At 40.7% G+C, this 21,079-nt stretch overlaps 1 protein-coding gene across 1 annotated transcript in view; it reads right to left on the bottom strand.

Moving 5' to 3' along the window:
* The window catches only part of adgrb1a (adhesion G protein-coupled receptor B1a), a 95,826-nt gene that overhangs the window by 38,004 nt on the left and 36,743 nt on the right, over positions 1-21,079 (bottom strand). The window contains exons 3-15 of the mRNA XM_017486931.3: positions 14,779-14,937; positions 13,469-13,543; positions 12,803-12,907; positions 10,242-10,406; positions 9,618-9,947; positions 9,422-9,523; positions 7,820-7,926; positions 7,536-7,730; positions 7,365-7,433; positions 5,286-5,394; positions 4,428-4,571; positions 1,205-1,280; positions 443-545 (exon numbers count right to left, since the gene is read on the bottom strand). Coding sequence (XP_017342420.1) covers positions 443-545; positions 1,205-1,280; positions 4,428-4,571; positions 5,286-5,394; positions 7,365-7,433; positions 7,536-7,730; positions 7,820-7,926; positions 9,422-9,523; positions 9,618-9,947; positions 10,242-10,406; positions 12,803-12,907; positions 13,469-13,543; positions 14,779-14,937 — 1,739 coding nt within the window. The remainder of the gene's footprint in view (positions 1-442; positions 546-1,204; positions 1,281-4,427; positions 4,572-5,285; positions 5,395-7,364; positions 7,434-7,535; positions 7,731-7,819; positions 7,927-9,421; positions 9,524-9,617; positions 9,948-10,241; positions 10,407-12,802; positions 12,908-13,468; positions 13,544-14,778; positions 14,938-21,079) is intronic.

Here is a 21,079-nt window from a genome sequence, read left to right as displayed (position 1 = left end):
TCAATGCAAAAAGAAAAAAATGCGGAAAAAAAATTAGTTCAAACGAAGAACGATGAATTATTAAGAACGGTAGGAAGGCTTGCTTTTCAGACTTTTCAGAAGCAAAAATATATTGCTTCTTTGTTTCTTTGTCCTTTTAAGCTAAATGAATGATCTAACACATTTTGTATTTATGCTCCTGGCAAGCAGTCAGGCAAAGAAAGCTATTAAAACCAAACAGCAAAATGCTCCTTTCTTTAGGTTGTACTTGTGAAATTATTATTATTATTATTATTATTATTATTATTATTATTATTATTGTTATTATTATTATTATTTGTTTTTGTTGTTGATGATGATGCACCACCATTAAATGTTTCAAAAGACAAACGAGTTCAAACATCACTTTCTTTTATTCTGTGTGCATTTCATCTGATTGAGTTCAGAGGTCAGAGTGGCTTACGTTGTAAAGGTGTGAGAACTCAATCTCCACTGGGGCAGAGAGAGAAATAGGAGTGGGTTTGATCGTCACAGAGATCACCTTGGAGTTCAGCACAGTGCTGTTTCTGTGAGGACAAAGAGAAGAGAAAGTGAGAGAAATGGGAAAGGATACAAAGGAGAAGCTGACCTTGAGCTTCAACCTGAGCACCGGTATCCAGATTTCAGTCAGATTAGAACTGCAACTTCATATATAAAAACACAACTAAACATAATAGCCATAACACATTAATAAGTCTGCACACACAAAACACACACACACACACACACACACACACACACACACACACACACACACACACACACTCGCACACACAAACACCTGTACAAGTACATAATCAGTCAAGATGAGTGTTTCTGTCAGCTGGTGTCTCTCTCCAAACGCCATATGATCACATTCAGAATGATAAAAAAAGAGGTTACAAAAAAAAAGTTCAAGGGCAGGAGGAAGACAGCACAAAAAGAAATTAATAAAAAGAAAATTACTACTGCAGATTAACAAAATGAGAAAACATCAGACCTATTTCTACTTCCCCAGCTATTAACCTTGAAATACTTTTCCTGTAATTGTGTATTACTTTTAAGAAGCATACTGAATGAATTAACAACCCACAGACGGCAATCAGTTCCTGCTCATTGCATTGCAGCCTGGATTAGCAGAAACATGAAAGGACCAAGCAAAGTTGCATAAATCAAGAGGAGAAGGTGGAGTGACACAGCTGCTTACCTCTGAAGAGACAGGATACTGCCAAGGTTTCGGTAGAGGACAATGCCAGTTACAAACGCTGAAGCCTCATCTTCAGCTGCAATGCAACACACACACACACACACACACACACACACACAAACACACACACACACACACACACAAACACACACACAAGAATGTGCACAGGAAAATTACTTAGGTGGCAAGGAGGGGCAGCAGGTAGCATTGCCACCTCATAGCTCAAGGGTCCCTGGTTCGATTTTGAGATCAGGTTACTGTCTGTGTGGAGTTTTACATGTTGTTACATGTGAGGTTCCTCTAGGTTCTACAGTTTCCTCCCACCTCCCAAAACACTGATGATAGACAGACTGGCTATACTAAAGTCTCCCATTACTGAGTGTGTGCATGGTGCCCTGCGACAGACTGGTATTCCATCCAGGGTGTATTCCCACCTTGCAAAGTGTTCCTGGGATGGGCTACAGATCCACCATGACCCAGACCAGAATAAGTCCATCCATCCATCCATCCATCCATCCATTCATCCATCCATCAATTTTCTGTACCACTTATCCTACCCTAGGGGACTCAGAGCACGAGGCAGGGGGCACCCTGGACGAGGTTCCAACCCATTGCAGAGCACAATCGCACACACACACACACACACACACACACACACACACACACACACACACACACACACACACACAATCTCTCTCTGGACAATTTGGAAATTCCAATGAGCCTACAACCCATGTCTTTGTACTGGAAAACGAAACCAGAGTACTCAGAGGAAATCCCGAAGCACGGGGAGAACATGCAAACTCTATGCACAAAGGGCAGAGGCACGAACCATACCCCGACCCTGGAGGTGCAAGGCAAATGTGCTGACCACTTAGCCACCGTAATGCTGTCCCAAAACCCCCCGGATGAATCATTTACTCAATTTGAAGTAATGTAACACATGATATTAAATAAAAGCAAGTAAGCTGGAAAATATTGCTCTAATTGGTCCATTCAAACTTATTGTAGCATCTGTAAGAGGGAGAATTCATGTCATGCAGCCTATACCTGCAATTAATACACACACACACACACACACACACACACACACACACACACACACACACACACATACACATATATATATGCTTGTCATACACAGTGACACCTAATTCACACAATCACACTTTCACATTGGCTACCATGACGGCACATATTAACATATTAGGACTGAAATGTCAAAGCTCTGATGAAAAAGCAGACAGATGAAGCGTGGGAAAACACGTGCTTTAGTGCAGACACGCTTCACAGCTGGAAAGGAAGAAGTGGGGCTGGACAGCGCCCAGAGCTTGAATACATGCAAACACAAACACACACAGTGTGTGGCTGGCAGACACAGAGAGAGTGAGTAAGTTAGGAGAGAGGGAGAGAAAGACTGGCAGCCAGGCAGTGTGTGTACAGACTACACCTCTGGGGCTGCAGCTGAGCCTTCATGGGTATGGAGGGGCGGAGAGCCAAAAGAGTCTGGGCTACTTTTCTGTGATCCCTAGGGACAATTTTATTCCTATCTGCCTCCACTCACTCTATCTGTCAGTACAAAACAGCTACAGCTGCTATGGGAGCAAAAGTAGAGTCATGGAGAAAATACCCTCTGGAGTTTTTCTCTGTGCTCTCAAAGTTTATTTCATATAAGCACCACTCTCAGCATGCCCCAAACTTGACTCGTCATCAATCTGCACCGAGTGTCATGGAAACTGAGTCCCCAGTGGGAGTGGAAATTAGGCCTAATTGCTCTTGATTGGCTCCTGTTGACTCCTGATTAAGCAGCAACTGCCCTATTAGCATAGTCACAGGGGAGGGAACTTCTCCAGTGATGCATATGTTTGGACAAACAAATCTCAGCCCACTGCTCTTCCTAAACAAAAATAAAGCAATTTTTTTCTTTTCAATAGACCTCTCTCTGTATAAGACTATGGATACTACCTGTGGACACCTAGGTTCCCCCTTGCTTATGAATGCCCGTGCAGCCGTGCGCATTTCACTTTCACTTTCAAAGTAGCGGCAATTGCTTGAATGGTGGGTTCATTATTATTATTATTATTACTAATGAAAAACACAAAAACTACAAAACAGTACAATGACAAACTCGCTTATATTAAACATATAACTTTTGAAACCAAATCTTCCGTCATTGTGTTGTCAGTCAGCTCCCCTCGCTCTCACTCATGCTAAATGAAATCTGACTCCTGCTGATCTGTATTGTGACTCTGACTCATTCTGAATTGAGCAGACACGTTCAGTTTTTAATTGTAGCATCTGTTCTCTAACTGAACTAAATGATTTTTATTACTAAAAAAGGCCTAGTACACATCAGGTGTGGAAGCTATTTCTATCTATATCCCTATGTTGCATGCTGAGCAATGTGATTGGGTTAATTCCTGTTACAAGTTTTGTGATAGGGAAAGGGATATTATTGATATATAAAACGGAATGCTGATAGGAATGGAGCACTGTAATTAGTTCACCTTTGTGGTCTGAACAAAAGCATGGCTAAAAAACTTTTCATACAAGAACGGCTCCTCATCCGCAAACATTCCTGCACCATGATATTCATTGCATCCAAGAAAAGTGCTGTTCTTTTCTACTTGAGTATTTGCACCAAAAAAAGGAAAATAATCACCAAAGCAAAACAGTAAATTGATTAACCTAGTGTCTCCCAGTGTGCATACCTGCACACTTAAAAGTGAGGTGTGGAATTGTGCAATCAATCCACAGTTAAAGGAATTCTTTAATGTGAAAACAAACCTGTGACTTTGAGCCCCTCCCCAAAATAAGCCCAGAATTGTTTGTGGGTGCTGACTGGCCAAGTGCAAAAACACCCTTAAAGTTAAACATCTCAAAGTAGTAGACCTGTAAACATAAGTGTGTCTTGTGTGTCCATCCATCCATCCATTTTCCATACCGCTTATCATTCACAGGGCCATGGGGAGCATGAAGACTATCCCAGGGAACTCTGGGCACAACCAGGGTGTGATGGGTGCCAACTCTTTGCAGGGCAGTTTGGATATGCCAATCAGTCTACAATGTATGTCTTTGAACTGGGGGAGAAAACCGGAGTACCCACAGGAAACCCCCGAACCAGAGCAGATTCAAACCCCCAACCCCAGAGGTGCGAGGCAAATGTGCTAACCATGAAGCCACCGTTTTCCCATGTTTTGTGTGTGGTGTACAAGCTACTCACCTGGGTTACCGGAGGAGACAATGCTCTTCGAGATGATGACCTTGTCTTCAGAGTTGCGAGCCCAGTCCTCCATGCCCATCCAGCCCTTTTTTGGAAAGCTGATATCAGTGTTGCCTGCAACAGGTCGCTTGTGAAGGCTCAACACTGTGGGAAGACACACAGACAGCCATTAGAACTAAAATAAACAGGCACATTGTTTCAGCAAACCTGTCCTTGTGCAGTCTATAGAGATAATTCCTAAGGTTTATTAGCTTGACAGAATACACTTAAAATGTTTATTTACTGTCTGTGTTTGCGTGCATGTGATTAGGCATGGGAGTAAGAAACTATCTGCTCAGGGACAGATGACAGTTCCATAGCTGGACATGCATTTCTGACAGGTGATGGTAAGGAACTGCTCTCGGCCCACACACCCCCACCTGCTTCTCTCCAATCTGGCATTCTTGGTCCCCCTGAGTGTCCTAGTGAGAAACAGCTCATCTCCTGCCTGTCTCTGCCAGTTTCTGTGTGTGAGTAAAGCACATCTCCCATGTGGGCCCTGAGCTGTGGAATTGTGGGTGGATCACAGCGGGATATGAATGCCCTGCGAATGCCCAGAGCTACAGGATCTGGGTAAATGTACATACACCTGCTTATCCCAGAAGAAGTGTAAATATCTCAGGGGAATGTTTCCTTCACATTGAGGATTTTATGAACCAGTGTTACTGACATTTCCAACTCCAGAAAATAATGTGCCAAAAATATCAATAGCAGTACAGGAAGGTATTTAAATTAATTATCTGTAAATGTATATTAGTTTTTGAATGCCACAGTGATGCCACATATTTTAGAAACAGCAGAGCTGTTAATATGACTAACCAAGGTTGTCTGTGACCTCATAGTTATCTTGAAAGTCCTTCATTCGGAGACTTATGACGTCAATGAAATCTTCCACCAGACGAAAGAGCTCTTTAACATTAGGACCTAGCTGAAAAATAAAGATGCCAGGAAAACGATTAAACAAACCAAGACTTTAAAATGGTAGGAGTGTTAAAGGAAAATGAAAGCAAGTGATGACAGGATTGTTAATATAAAAGCAGAGAATTAGTTTAAAGATTCACTATATATATTTGACCCATCAAATGCCCTTATTAATCATAAATGTCATTAACTTTATAGAGTCCAAAACTATGCATGCAATGTGTTTCTGTCAGTGAGTGTTCTAAGCATATGGATGTGGTCCTAATCTACAGCTGATTAGTGATGGTGATGCAGACTGCAGAATGTTTAAGGACTGAAAGAAGAGAGTGGAAGCTTCTCTCTCTGTAATGCTCCTACAATACATACTCCTCTGCCAGACCCACAGCTGACTGAGTCATACCTGCTGCACTCCCATTTCTCTCTCTCTCTCTCTGACATTTACAAATGTGTACCAGAACAAAAGTTTAATAAGTGATAACACCACCTTCAGAAACTAAATGTAATAATGCATTAGTCATATGGTCCAAGCTAAATAATGGGTTTCATAAAGGCCATTCTTTCATGGTTAAGATCCAAGTCAGAGAACAACTTCATATTAAAACTAAGAAACTCAACTATGTGTAGCAGGATGAGAATTTCCCGTGCTAGTATCGGGGTGACGTCACTTATTGATGGCCAATCATCGTTAAATCTGCGCTATTTAAAGACCCTTTGTTTGGTCACCTGGTGACGCATCATGGGGGGCCCCGGCTTTCATTCCCCTTACTTGATTTGTTTGTTTTGCAGGTGTAAGTTATTGACATTGGCAAGTTTCTTTTTTTATTTCGTGTTTGATGTAAAGTGTTTTTTTTTATTGACTGTGATTAATGTGTTGGTCCGAGTTCTTTGGTGGTGGGAGTTTCCTCACTGAGTGTTGTGTCCTTGCTGTTGCTTTAACTCTCTCACAGTGTGTGTGTGTGTGTGTGTGTGTGTGTGTGTGTGTGTGTGTGTGTGTGTGTGTGTGTGTGTGTGTGTGTGTGTGTGTGTGAGTGTGGTTGTGTGGAGTGGAGTGGTGTTCGGAGACCCATTAAGTTGTGAGTTAGCCTACCTGACTTCTGGTAAGTTGCAGCTCTGTGTTGTCATTGTTTCTTGTTTTTGTTTTTGTTTTTGTTGGTGGACAAGCCAGCAGCGATAGACCAAGTTTATTGTCCAAATTTATTATTATATCCAAGTTTATTATTGTGGTTATTTTCCCTGGGGTATTTTCCCATGGTAAAATTAGCATAGTTGGCAGGATTCGAGCAAATTCCATTATATGGGTTTCCCTCCACTTCTGGTATGCCACGTATGGTTACATTAAATATACACTTCTAATTACTAGTGGTACTAGCGAGTGGGATACCTCTAAAATACAGTTTTAAAAGTTCTTGATTCCAACTGTGTAAGCATGTTGGAATCTAACAAGCATAAATAATGGGTTATATTGATGCTACACTATCACCTTTGCTATTGCATTGCAAAGCCACAACGACATGGACTTTAACATTAGTTTTTATTTGTTTGAAGCACATTAAACCTTGGAGGAATGAGAGGCAGCTAGAGAATACTGATAGACCAAAACAACTTTCATCTTTTTAACTTTTTGTCTGTGGGTGTGGGAGACTAAAATGTTAGCTTAATACAATATATTAATGAGGTTGCTATTTGAATTTCAATCTAACTCATTTGTAAATTTGCAAAGTATGGCCATAGTGTAAACAAGATAACATCAGACAAAGTGTGCTGATAAGAAAATAACAAATGTGCAAGCGGAAACACTCCTCTGCTTTTTGTTCTGCTCTTTTTGCCTCTGTCATTATTTTCTTATATCGAGACTCTTCCTTGGGTATAACTTTTAAATGAAACACCTTGAAAATATGGCAAATTAATCATGAATCATATTGTGTTTATTCCTGCTATATACAGTATATTTAGTAAAATGTAGGAGGCAACACTCACCAGCTGTGCTTCTTCCCATCTCTCTCTGTTTTCTTCCATCAGCAGGTTACTAACGGACTGAACAAAGTTCTGCAGACCAACAAGTGCACAGTAAGGTTTCATATAGTGTAACAATATCTCCATTATGTCTCTCACTGTCTTTCTCTGAGTCAAATTTTGTGCTGCACTAACCCTCATGTCAGCACTACTGGGGCTGTAGTAGGACCTCCTAAATATCTCTGTCATGTTCTTCAGGATGTCGATTATAGCCAGCAAGTCTCCGCTGTAGCTGGTCCCCTCACTGGAAGTTACCCTTAGTTTGTTCATAACCTCTGAAACTCCATCTCCCACAAGCCCTCTCTGTGCCTTTGACAGGTGGTCACGGGTCTAAAGAGATTATTATCATCAAAACATATCCAGTTTTGACAATAATGTGCACTAGGTTTTGGTCAATGTGCTGTCATCAGAGTGCTCACCAGTGTTTGGATGCTGCGATAGTCGTTCGAGATGCACTTCATATAAGAGGGGCTTTCCCAGTAGGCAATTCCCTCTTCATCCAGAGAGCAGCGACGAAATATGGTGCCTGAAGCAATAACACACACAGTGGCAATACATGATAAATGCAGCCTGTTAATGGCAGTTTGTTAATAGTGAATGTTCTCATGTATGTATTTGCATGAACAGAGGCACTATCATTGTATTTCATTTAATTTCATATGTGTATGAAAAGGTACAAACCTGAGGCCTACCCCTAAACCTTACCCTAACTTTTGAATCTTTTTATACAACTTGAATAGTCCTGTGACTAATTTTGAATTTGTGTGAGGCAATGTTGGTTCTTCAGAACTCCTTCAATAGTACGTTTCTTGCTTTTCTTGGTAACTCAAGTAGTAAAACCTTCCCTTAACGGACATTATTGACAGCATCAGTTAACATTAACAAGCCACATATTAAATGCATGTATTACCAAACCTGACTTTATATCACAGTCCTGTTGAATTTTCAAATTAGGTGTTGGTTAATTTTCTTTAAATGCACAGCTTTGACAGGACAGTAGTTCAAGTGAATTCACAGATTTGATGCACTCACTCTAATACTTTATCGTTTATTTGTAACAACTCATTCACAGAAAATTTGTATGGCAGATGCTTCACATGAACAAAAACTAATAATAAGCATGTTTTAAAAAGTGTTGTTATGTAATAAAGAAAAATATATAAAATGCCAAAGCTATCTGTAAGAAGACATAAATTTAACATTTATGGAAGTGTCAGCTCTTTGTAATGGTCACTTTTCAAGAGAGAGGACTTCTGATTTCATGGTAACATGATAAATGTCATTTTTTTGTTCTTATTAACTTCAAGAGAGAGAGAAAAAAGAGGCTGGTGAGAAAATGACTGTGGATAACTGCTATAACACAAGTGATAACAGGAAGCACCTTGTTTCATAGATGTTCCACAACATTAAATGTACCTATAAATGGTTAAATAACTATAAATGATTAATGAATTGAAAATTATAATGGTTACCAAATTGCTGCAGTATAATAGGAATAAAACACTGGGATATGTTGTCATGGGATGTCACTTTGGGATGGTAACAGAAACTCTGCTTTGCGTCCGGTTACATAATGTCATTTTATATTACTTTCTTGTTCTATGCTTGAGTAAAAATAAGTCTACAAGGACCAATATAAACAATTCTTTAATTAGTATACTTTCAGCAGATTATTGGCCGATTAATTATTAGGCTATCAACATTTAGTAATTTCGTGTCATTTAATTTTATATGGATTTATTTTTAGTTACTAATAGAACTATACACTACTGTAGGTTATGCAGTTATATTTTACAATTAATATGTGTTTACTTATTATTGTTAAATTTACTTATGGTTTCTTAATGCTGAAGTTGGCGGTTTGTAAAATGTTAACTATTGAAATAAATAGTGTTAGTTAACATGTTTGTTACACTTTATTTGATTGAAGTTGATAGTACTGAATCTGAATGATGCTGAGAATAGTGATGAGACATGCAGGTGTGTGCTCATATATGGGTGGTTCAAGTTTGGTCTCTTACCAGCAGCATTTGGTGGGCAACGTACAGCTGCTGTATCTCCAGCAGGAGTTCTCTTCCACACTACATTTGAGAAGTTCTCCTCATCACAAATCTCATGTGGTTCTGTATTAAATGAAAAGTTTTATTTTGTAAAAAAAAAAATAATTATATATATATTATACAAGTAAAACATTGACTGACATTACTAGCATTGCACCTGGGCATCTCTTCTCATTGCAACGCTGTGTTTCCATGCGATCACCTGGGCAAGGCTCCCCGGCAAAGAAGGGCCCATAGCACACTCTCTGCCTCTGCTGGCTCCCCCCACCACAAGTCTTTGTACAGCTCGACCATGAACTCCACTGCTGCCACTGTCCATCCACAGGGCACTCCCTCAGGAAGCAGTCACGCATCTGCAGCCACTCACCCTGACATTCTGAGCCACCGTATGATGGGCCATTACACTCGCGTGTGCGCTGCATGGTCCCATTTGAACATGAAACTGAGCAAGTACTCCAACTGGACCATTCATTCCACACACCATCCACTGGGAAGAGAAAGAAAGAATTGGGGAAAATACAGAGAGAGAGAGAGAGAGAGAGAGAGAGAGAGACAGAGAGAGAGAGAGAGAGAGAGAGAGAGGAGAGCTTTTTGTTGCCAAGCCTTTAGTCCATTCTAGAGTGGTTTAAAAGCTCCCTTAGTCACCATCTCTGTGAATGAGGCTGACAAAGCTGCCTTTCAATATCACCCCTCCTACACAGCCTCTCATCTGCCTTTAATTGTGACACTTGATGGAAGTCATTAAAGCTTAATGAGGCGCTCTTTATTTAAAGATCTTCACCTGGGCAGACAGCGATGTTGCAGAATTTGGTCTGTTTCTCTGGGCCCACGCATTCATCACCTCCGAACTGCGGTGGCTTGCAAGTGCGCGTACGGTCCCTATATCCACGGCCACAGGTAGAAGAACACAGGCTCCATGGAGACCACTCATCCCATGCACCGTGCACTGCAATCAGAGCGGCTAGGGGATGATTTATAGAGAGAAAAATACCGGTCTACACACAAAAACCATCTACTTAAAATAAATTTTAAAATAAATACATAAATAAATAAATGTGAATATAAATAAAAAATGTCACTACAGTAATGTCACTGTACGTCTCTTTTGTTAAAACTCTGAGGCATGCAAACCACCACATATGATGCGATCTGAGATCTTGTATGTTTTAGTAATATGAGGCATGACTGTGTTTGTGTTGGGAGATATTTCATATGTGGGTGGCTGTTCGAGGACCGCTTTGCATATTTATGTATATCCCAGAGGTGTTAAGATGTGGGTATGCTCTGATGTGCACTTCCTTCAAAAAGCTAGAGACAGGGAGTGAGGGAGTAGAGAGGGGGAGAGGAAGAAAGAAGAGGGGATGGAGAGGGAGGCGCCGATCATCATGCCATTGGGAAAAAGTTTGGCACTGTTGGTAGATGTCATGCTTTGCTCTACTTAAACCCATTACTATCTTGCTGAGCACTGGAGCTCAGGGAGAGGGGGCCTCAGCTGGACAGTTGGAGTGTGGGTACTTGGCATTGGAGTTTCAGGAAAAGAGAGGCTGATGGTATTGGAGAGGGCGGGGCGGGCTTCTCTTACCTGGGCACACGGCGGTGTTGTTGCAGGGTCTCTGCTCACGCAGTGGCCCGCTGCACTGCGTGCTGTATGAAGCTGAAACACAGAAGCGCGTGCGGCTCTGCCAGCCTTCGCCACATGTAGCTGAGCATACACTCCACGGGGACCACTCCTCACCCACAGGAGAGTCTACCGGGGCAGGGTGGGGGTAGAGGAAAGGGAGTAGGGGGCAGGAAGAGGCAGGTTCATAAGGGGCAGAAAGAAAGAAAGGGCCGAAAAGAATTCAGGAATTCAACATGCAGGAACAGCTTTCGATGCTAAAAACGAGAGGCGTCAACACCCTCAGGCCTCTTTACATATCCAGAGCATCCATCTCCAAACAAGGTGAATGCTTCTTTTCAGGATATGTCAAGTGATATTTTGAAATGGCTATTCAGCAGATGATTTCGACACCTGTGACTTGCAGCCAATAGGGAAGCAGAGCGAGTGACAGAGGGGTCTGACAAAGCGCAGCTGATGGAGCAGGGAAATCATGGCAGTCATGCAAAGGAGAAAACTGTCTTAATCGTTCAATAAAACAGTAGCAGACTTTTATCACTGTCCACTAAGCAGATGGCGTGCTTGAAGAGCAGAAATATGAGCCTTCATGAGAGTTCAGTAGGACGTGTTGAGCTGTCATGACTATCCAGTAAGATGATATGAGCTGTCAGAGCAAGGAATCAAGACGTACTAGCTTGGAAGCCTCACTTAAATAAAAGCAAATCTAATTTCTACATCAAATCTAGTAAAAGGTATTCGGCAGAAGAAGCAAGGGAGAAAATAATTTTAAAAAAATTCTGTCTCAAATTATTATAAAATGTAATGGAAATTTTAAATAAAATCAAATAAAACTACTGAAAGACATTGAGAGAACATTTTATTTTGATGTAACTTAAAACATATTTGAAGCAAAACATGTACCCTGACTGTCCTGGGCATAATTAAGAACACAAGTAGTACATGCAATATCTAAGATAACCCCATGCAGCCACTTTTATTTCACAGTAACTCAATCTCTAATCTGATGTGTCAAGCCAAAACTCAGTACAAAATAAACAATCATGCAAAGACAAAAGACAGCATGACTAGACAGAAGCCATGTGTTGCCTTTAATGGTTATGAAGTGGAGATGTTGGCTCAACAGGCTCTCAGATATTTGAAAAATATTTTTACATATTGACTTCATCATTCATAAACAAACTGCTGTCTCACTGTGAACCATGCCAAGACACATCACGGGACACACACATCCCACTCATATTCAGACGAGATGAGGCCATAGCCACATGCACATCCAATCTACACCCCTGCGTGTATCTATGTGTGATAAGTGGTCACAAATAAGTGTGTTAATTTGATTTTATGTATACATGTTTCATGTTATACGTTAAGTGTCACGATTTTCATGACTTATAACCTGACTAAGACTCAGCTGACTGAAGTTTGACTTGGTACTTGAGCTTTTAATTTTAAAGTTTTATCTATTTAATCAATAATCAAGTTTTGATTATTTTATCAATTTCATCACTTTTATTATTTTTATATTTTCTTACAGGAAATTTTCTTACGCGAAATTATTGTTTCGTCAGCATCACTGTTAATCACACTACACTACACTAGCCTAACACAAAAAATTTGACTTGAACGTGTGTGTGTGTGTGTGTGTGTGTGTGTGTGTGTGTGTGTGTGTGTGTGTGTGTGAGTCCAAGCTGCAGTATAAAGGAGGCTGATGCCTCTATTCTTACCTGTCTGAGGAGACTGCTGTCCAGCACGGCTCTTGTCCACATCCTCTCGTTTGCGGCTGTCCGCCGATCGCAGAGATTGGCTACGAGAGCTGTATCGGCCTTTGCCTGCAGGATGGGGTGGGGTTAGCGACTAGACTGGATTTCCTATTGGACAGAGCTGTGCGTGACTGTTCAACAGCATCTGCCATGCTTGGGAGATACGGAAACACGGCGATGCTGATTACTGGGGCTATGCTCATTCCAAAAAGAAGTGCACTGGATGTGTGCCTGTGGGATATTATTTGGCCTATTGTTTTACAATGGCACAGTGGTGTTGAGCATATATTGTCAGTGTTTGCACGTGTATGATCAGTAGAGTCTAAATAATAGGAAAGAAGAACCAAGAAAGAATCTTAGTACAATTATTTAAGAATGAGAGAGGGAACTGTGTTGGGCAGTTTTAGCATGCTGGTGTGTTGGAAGGCTGAGAGGTTGAGATGGAGTGAGCAGTGGATGTAAGATGAAGGCGTGAAAGATCATGCATGAATGGAACACATATATAAATGAAGACATTTACAGCTGATGAACCTGAACATGGATCTGTCAATTAACTCATGAGCTTTTCTTCACAATGAAGTGTTCGTCCCATTCACACTTCCTCATTCATAATGTCTGAACTCTCCTTACCAAGATTGGTGTCCTCCAGTCCAGTATATTTCAGTGTGCTTAAAACCTTCGCTTTAGATGAGTACTGGCTGTAGCCTAAGTTAAACAACAGGCACAGAGAGAGAGAGAAAAAAAACATTCTATCATTCTATCAAAGCTCACAGCAGGAAAACACCAGTATCTCATTCCCTGGAAAATATAAAGAACTTAAGAAGAAGAGGATGATACAGTATGGATCAAAAAGAGAGGCAAGCAGAATGTGTAGCCGGTTAGACTGTGCGATTATGCCAGTCTTTTAAGATTTTCACTTGTCACACTGTAGGAGTATATAAAAATAAATTTTTTGCCCAGTCTATAACAGACCATGAGATGTGTTCTCCATGTAAGATTATACAGTGAAGATCCTCTAATGACAGAGAAAGAAATGACAGAGAAGAAAATTACTTGATTAGTGCTTAATCGTTAGCATGTTTGCCTCACACCTCCAGGGTTGGGGGGGTTCCATCCCCACCTCCACCCTGTGAGCACACAGTTTGCATGTTCTCCTTGTGCTTTGGAGGTTTCCTGCAGGTACTCCATTTTCCTCCCCCAGGCCAAAGACAGGTGTGTGAATGTGTGCAATTGTGCCTTGTGGCGGATTGGCATCCCGTCCAGGGAGTCCCCTGGGATAGGCTCCAGGTGCCCCACCACCCTGTGTAGGATAAGTGGTATGGAAAATGATGGATGGCTAGACAAAATACAAAGTAAATGAATAAGAAGGGGACTTTGGAGCCGTTTGAGGATGAATAAAAAAGGACACTATGGAATGTCCATTCTTCAAACTAAGCTTGAAGTAATAAGTATAATTTGGCATTTGTGGTAGCTTTCCAACTCACTACACTAGAGCCCAGGTATGAGAGTAGGAAGGTAACATTATTATTATTATTGTGAGGAAATCAGTATTTTAAATGATCATGTACTCCAATGTAAACATTTCATCTTGTACATTGAGTTTTGTGTCATCCTATGACATCCTCCTTTTGGTGACTTTCAGATGAGTGTTGCAGCAGCTGTACAGTCTGACTGTCAGCTGTCTTTGGTCACAGTGGCACTAAAATCGGTGCCAGTAAATGTCACATTATGCCTCCTAAGACCGCCATTCTCAACTCAAGAGCAAAAAATTTTTTGTATGTGGTTTTTGTCTGTGACAGCAAAATCTGATCAAAAATTGTACAGTGTACACCGGCTTAAGGTAGAGGGTGAGAGAAAGATGGGGAAAGAGAAAAGGCATGAAAAAGAACTGTGAAGTAACACAAAACCATCTGCAATTACACACACAGAGCAGAACTCACCAATGCAGGGTTGAGGGTTACAAGGATGGCCCTCTTCTAGCACTCCAGCACACAGGTACGCCTCCTCCGGAGGTGACTGACACACACGTGTGCGTGTCTGAACACCACCTCCACACTCAGTGCTACATTCTCCCCAGTTCCCCCAGCTACTCCAGCCTCCTGAGATACCACACACACACACACACACAATTAGCTGGCTACCGCAGTCCTGGAGCAAAGCCAATTTTTTCCATCCTAATTTATATGAATTAAATTGCAGTGTCATTTAAAAGTCCCTGTCCAGCAATGATGTCCCCGGTTTCGCGATCCCATTATGATAGCATAAGGATGTGAGAATGGGCCCATAAATACCAGTAGAATGTGACTCTCTATGTCCTGTGCTCTCATGAATGTTTAATAGCAGACAGTGCCGCCTGTCTGCTCCCACAGGCCCCGACAAATATGTATTAATCTGCATGAATAGAACATGAAGCTGGCCCATGTTCTGGCACAGACAATTTTAATTACTCACAATCAACTATGTGGGAGGACAGGAGCTGATATCATAATGCACTCTCAATGACTAAAGACGAAGCGAAAGAGTGAGAGAGAGAGATGTTGAAATGAATGTTTTTGCAATATGTTTTTGCAAATTTAAATATTTAAAGATAAGTCATATGAGGTGTACAAGTGTGATTTTAGATGCTTTGAGAATCCAGACATACTGAGCAGTTGTTAATGGCTCCTGGAAAAAAAAAATAAACATAAACACACTGCGATATTAGCAGCGTTATAATTGGCAAGAGTATTCTGTCCCCATTACATAAATGATCCTTGTGCTCAGGTTTCCTTTAGGAAAACTGGCCTATGACTGTAAAACATGCACTGACAAGCAGCATCAATATCTATTTGTTTGTGCAGATTGAGTGATTAAAGGCACACTGTTTACCCATGATGCTGGAATTGGTTTTGCTGCAGGCAAATTCACCTGCCAAACAACATAATTGATCCCAATCCATAAATGACCAGCATTGAATGCACAACAAAACATCTAATCCATATAGCCAGTGACAATTATGAGCCAAAAATTAACCCTGGAGACTTCCAGCTGCAGTCTGCTTAACCTCATCCATGAGCCACGCCCACAATCAGATTGTTCCCTCGACTGATAATGCAAACAGAATAAACAGCAAGCTCGGCCTATCCCTCGTGGATTACGGGAATCATGTCGTGGGCTGTCACATCTTCACATGGGATGCTAATGAAGTAAAACCTGAGTGAAATAACCTTCAGCTTCCCTTCTGAATGATTTCAGGCTTATTTAAAACAAATGGGTCTTATGAATAGCAAGAGAGAGAGAGTTGGCTAATATAGCAGGGATGAGGAGGGGAAGGCTTTCTGTCAAATGAAAGCTCTCAGGAGAAATGAGAAGAAAAAAACAAACAAACTCCATTTGGAGATAAGATTCTCTCCTACAGTGAAAAATGGTCTGTGAATATGAACTTTTTTTCGGCTCAGTAATCACAGGCTCTGCATGAAAAGGGAGGAAGAATAATGTAGTGTTTTCTTTTTCTCACCCTAAGGACATTTTATTATGCCTTCAATAATTCACTGTGCCTCTCTTGCCCAATGGTACCTCCTGTAAATTCAGGCTTCCTATAGTAGTTTTTATCATCTTTAATCTCCTGTTCTCTTGTGTTTCTCTTCCCTCTTTGCATGTATCCATTGTCCATCCTTCTCCTTGTTTTTCTGCACCATGTTGCAGGGATCATGTGGGTCATGCTGCTCATCATTTTGGCACTTGTGTCCTTTTGTGCATATGTGTGTGTCCGCCCTGCTCAAATGAGCCTCAAAGTCACCTCTGCATCCCGTATGGCGTCTGGCAGAAACTGAGCTGAGGATCTGCTTACATATTGTTCTATTATCTCCCATACTCATTCCCATATCACTCTGAAATCACTGGATCATCCTGACTTGGACGTGCTACATAATAAGTTCTAATGTTCATACACACAGTTTTTGTCAGTTGAGAAGTGAGAAGCGCTGGGAACAGTTGCAGATTCTCCAACACACGGCTACTGCTGACACCCAGAGGACAGTCGCAGTCTACTGCACACACACACACATACGCGCGCACACACACACACGCGCACACACACACACACACACCATCAACTTAGAAAGAGACAGCACACAAGTGGCTGAAAGAGAGAAAGGAGAAGGCGGTGAAGTGGGAGCAAGAAGAGCTATGATGGGAAAGGAAGAGAGGAACAGAATGAATCACAGATGCCTACGCTAGATGAAACACAAAATAAACGCAGGACACATAATCTTTTACATCACATTCTTATATGAGTGATTTTATCCTTTCCTTTTCTATAAAAATAGACAAGAAAATATCATTTAATTTTTTCCCCTCTCTGTAGAAGCAGATAAATAAACTTCATATAGACTCCTTCAAGTTGTGAGAAGAGCACGTTATCTCTTCTCTTTCTCTCTCTCTCTCTCTCTCTCTCTCTCTCTCTCTACTGGAAAAAGCTCTCACAGGTCTAATCCACTGTTTTCTCTGTATGTGTGCCTGCGCTCTCTATCCTGCTCAGGATAAATATTTGAACAGTTGCACCCGCACAATCGCATGTTGTCAATTAATCTCACTCCAGGTGCAGGAAGCAAATCTCAGTGCTGCTCCCATGTCTACATGTCTCCTTCTTGTCCTCTGCCTTCCACCGCAAATCTTGTAAACTCCACGTGCACACAATAGCCATTTTCTAGAAACTAGCAGGCTCTTCCCTAGCACACAACAGCGCAGACCATGGGAAGGTGAAGGCTAACATGTGCTCCTTCTGAAACACAGTTTTCTCCTGTCAATAGATTGGCATAGGCATCTGAAAGCAGTTGAAGAGGGGCACCAACTGCCTTCTTCCATATGAATGTCATTCTGCTTGACAACGGAGCGAGTACTCTCAGCCTTCAAGTATTGGACATGGATGGCTGTGAATTTTTCAGGATTAGAAGTTACAGATGAATCCCCAGACGATAGAACATGCTTACATTAGAGATGTAACTGAATATGAATACATTATTTGGAATGAACAGATAATGACTTCTAAACAAATAGAAATACAGACACAAATAGGAGGCACACTATGTTTTTCTATTTAAGTTTGCAAGAATAGTTTATCTGGTCAAGACTAAAGGACTTGGCTCCTGTGGAATGTAACAAAAAAAATTGCATGAGCGAGTGGATTTTACTTTCACGCATAGCGAGCAAGTGGTCAGTTATGAAGCTCAAGGACAAACATAAACAGGAACTGTTTATGTAACTTAGTTCATGTTTATGTAGCTTAGTAGCTCCCTGGTCAGGGTTGCAGTGGTTTAAATTAAGTTACTAGTTTGTTTATATTTTAAGAAATAGAACCAAGTAAATTGATTAGAAAATATCATGAGCAGGTACAAACAAAATTAATAACGACATGAGCAGGATTATTATTATGAACTCAAGTGAACTCCAGGGTTTCCATGGTCATTGGGGTTCATATTTAATGAAACAAACAAACAAACAAATGGATTATTTTTATTTAGATATATGGATCCACCATAACGCCATACTCATCACAACTATTATCAGAATACTTGAAAGCTAAACAAGCAAACAAGATAAAATGCATTTTAGATCATTTATGAAACACCAGATTGCCTTAATTGCTTATTTACATGATCATATTTTCCACATTATTATCATGGGTAAACTTAAAAGAAGCTGTTTAATTTGCCTTTTCTTCACAAATGAAAACTGTATTTAGCTCACTTCCTAAGAGAGAGAGAGTAGATTATGATGCATACCCAGAAACACATTAGCAAGAGCAGCGATGTTGAATAAAAATGAGAATGAAGTCAAACGGATAAAGAATGTGATGGCAATAAAAACATGTATTTGGTAGAGCATTCTTTGGTTGCAGCTGTGGGTCAGGCAAGTCGACGTTTCAATTTCGAAGATGGATGCCTCTCCTCAGCAGAAATGAAAAGGAAAAAAAATCAGCTAAAAATCAAATGCACCTTCGCTAAAGGGATCAGATGAGACAGGGCAGAGATGAGCAGCAAAATACCGGGGCTTTCTTATTTTCGTCACATTCATCGATCTTTATCTGGGAAATACTTGGTCATCATCAGTTCTTTTTGTAACTACATACAGTATGTACAGTATATGCTGTGGGGGAGAAATATACACACCCACACACTTTCGGTCTACATAATAAAGGCAGAATCATTTATCAGTGAAGTAGTCTTGATTTTCAGGTAACCACATCAACTGGACAAACATCAGCATGCAATGAGGTGAAATTCACTGCACCATGTCTTTCTGTGTTTCTGCTTTGTTCCACACAATGTGCACAGCCATCAGAATTGCTCCATTTAATTTCATACTGAAACTGTTCCTAATTCAGGCAACAGTGTGGAAGTCAGGACAGCTGGAATCCAAATTACATAGGTACTAAAGGGTTTGAGAACTGAACAGCTACAAGTCTGAAAGTCTGTGAAACTCCTTTAAAAATTCAAATGCTCTATAATTTTATACTGTCACAGACAGCATGGACATTATGAATAGTGCTACACTGTGCGTTCAAATCATATAAACCACAGAAGGTAAAAGTTATAACTTTTTATGGCCAAAAACAAGAACATTCGCAACTCAGTAATACTATAACATTTAGCTAAATTTTTCACAAAAATTCAAGATTTGTCATAGGTTTTTTTGTTGTTGTTTCTGTCTCTGCCCCTGCCCTCTCATTGATTTGTTAATCAACTGTGTTCACCTGTTCCATGTTAGTTCTTGATTAGATTGCATAGATGAGATGTTTTCCCTGTTGTGTCAATGTATTGTTACAAAGTCTTGGTCATGGACTATTGTTGATTATTATTGATGTGTCATGTTTGTTTGGTTTTGGCACTAGTTCCCATTTCTGATTTCTGATTATGGATTATCCCTATTTAACTTTGCCTGCCTGCGTCTCATCCCCTGCTATGGACTCTGATTTCAATTATTGGATATGCTCCAAAAAAAAGAAAGGAAAAAAAAAAAACATACTATACTTGCTATACTTGCTATAGTGCTATACTCACTACTCAACGCCTCCTCATTTAGGATTGGCCACAGAAAATGTGACTATAAGAATTGCTTGTTAGAAGAAGTATTTACACATAATCTTACATATAGGACACATCTTGCACCATTTTTTAAATTAAATTTTATTAGAAAAGCACTACATGTTTTATTTATTAATTTTTTTATTCATTCATAAATTCTGTTAGAATCTATGGAGGAAAATTTGTTTGGGCAGTGCCAATATGTGTGTGCATGCTTTTAATACATACGTGTGTGTGTGTGTGTGTGTGTGTGTGTGTGTGTGTGTGTGTGTGTGTGTGTGTGTGTGTAGACAATGTCAGCAATATAGCCTGATATTAAGGATAAATAAAAGAAGAACCAAATGTTGGGTCACTTGATTTCATCTTATAAACTAGTGTGTATCTTCTGTGTTAGCAGTAAAGCTAGTGTTCCTATGGAAACTGCCCAGGCTCTGTTCATATGTCTGTGAGTTGGTGTATATGACATCCTACATAGCCATCTGTATGACCTTTTTGGGTAAGTGGAAAATTTAAACACACTAAATCATCCTGAGCCAACCCCCGTCAAACAATTTGCATTTCTCAATCCCTTTATCATTTTTTTTTTATCTCACTCACTTTATTAAATGTTCTTTGCCTGCCTCTATCTCTGTCTTAAAGCTCTTCAGTGATAAGGATGTTTGCGCAAGTGAATGTGTGCCTGTGTGGGTTCATGTGTGTGTGTGGAACATGTCTCCACCTCCAGAGCTATGACTCATACAGAGAGGCAGGCTGAGAGCCCACCTCCACACACACTTACACACACACACACACACACACACACACACACACACACACACACACACACACACACACACACACACACACACACAAACACAAACACAAACAAAGGGAAAAAGAAACACAACAGGGCTCTGCTGCAGGTCTGCCTAGAAAAAAGGGAGGAGACATGTGTTCATTAAGGCATGCTCTCCAGGGCTTCTTTGGTGGGAGCTCAGCCAGGCTAAAATGTGTATGTGTGTGTGTGTGTGTGTAATGGTGGCGGATTGGGCAGGTGGCTCCTCTGACTGGGCTCACACCTGATTGCCAGTCCTCAGGAGGGGAAAGCATGTTTACTATGGCTTGAAGTACACCCTGATAAATACTAAGACAATTCGTCTTCATTCAGTAACTCTTTCTCTGGAACTGATGAGGTTTT

Source organism: Ictalurus punctatus, chromosome 1 (genome assembly GCF_001660625.3).
Source record: "Ictalurus punctatus breed USDA103 chromosome 1, Coco_2.0, whole genome shotgun sequence".
Classification (NCBI taxonomy): Eukaryota; Metazoa; Chordata; class Actinopteri; order Siluriformes; family Ictaluridae; genus Ictalurus; species Ictalurus punctatus.
The sequence above is the reverse complement of the archived record's forward strand: the minus strand, read 5'-3'. Positions and strand labels throughout refer to the sequence as shown.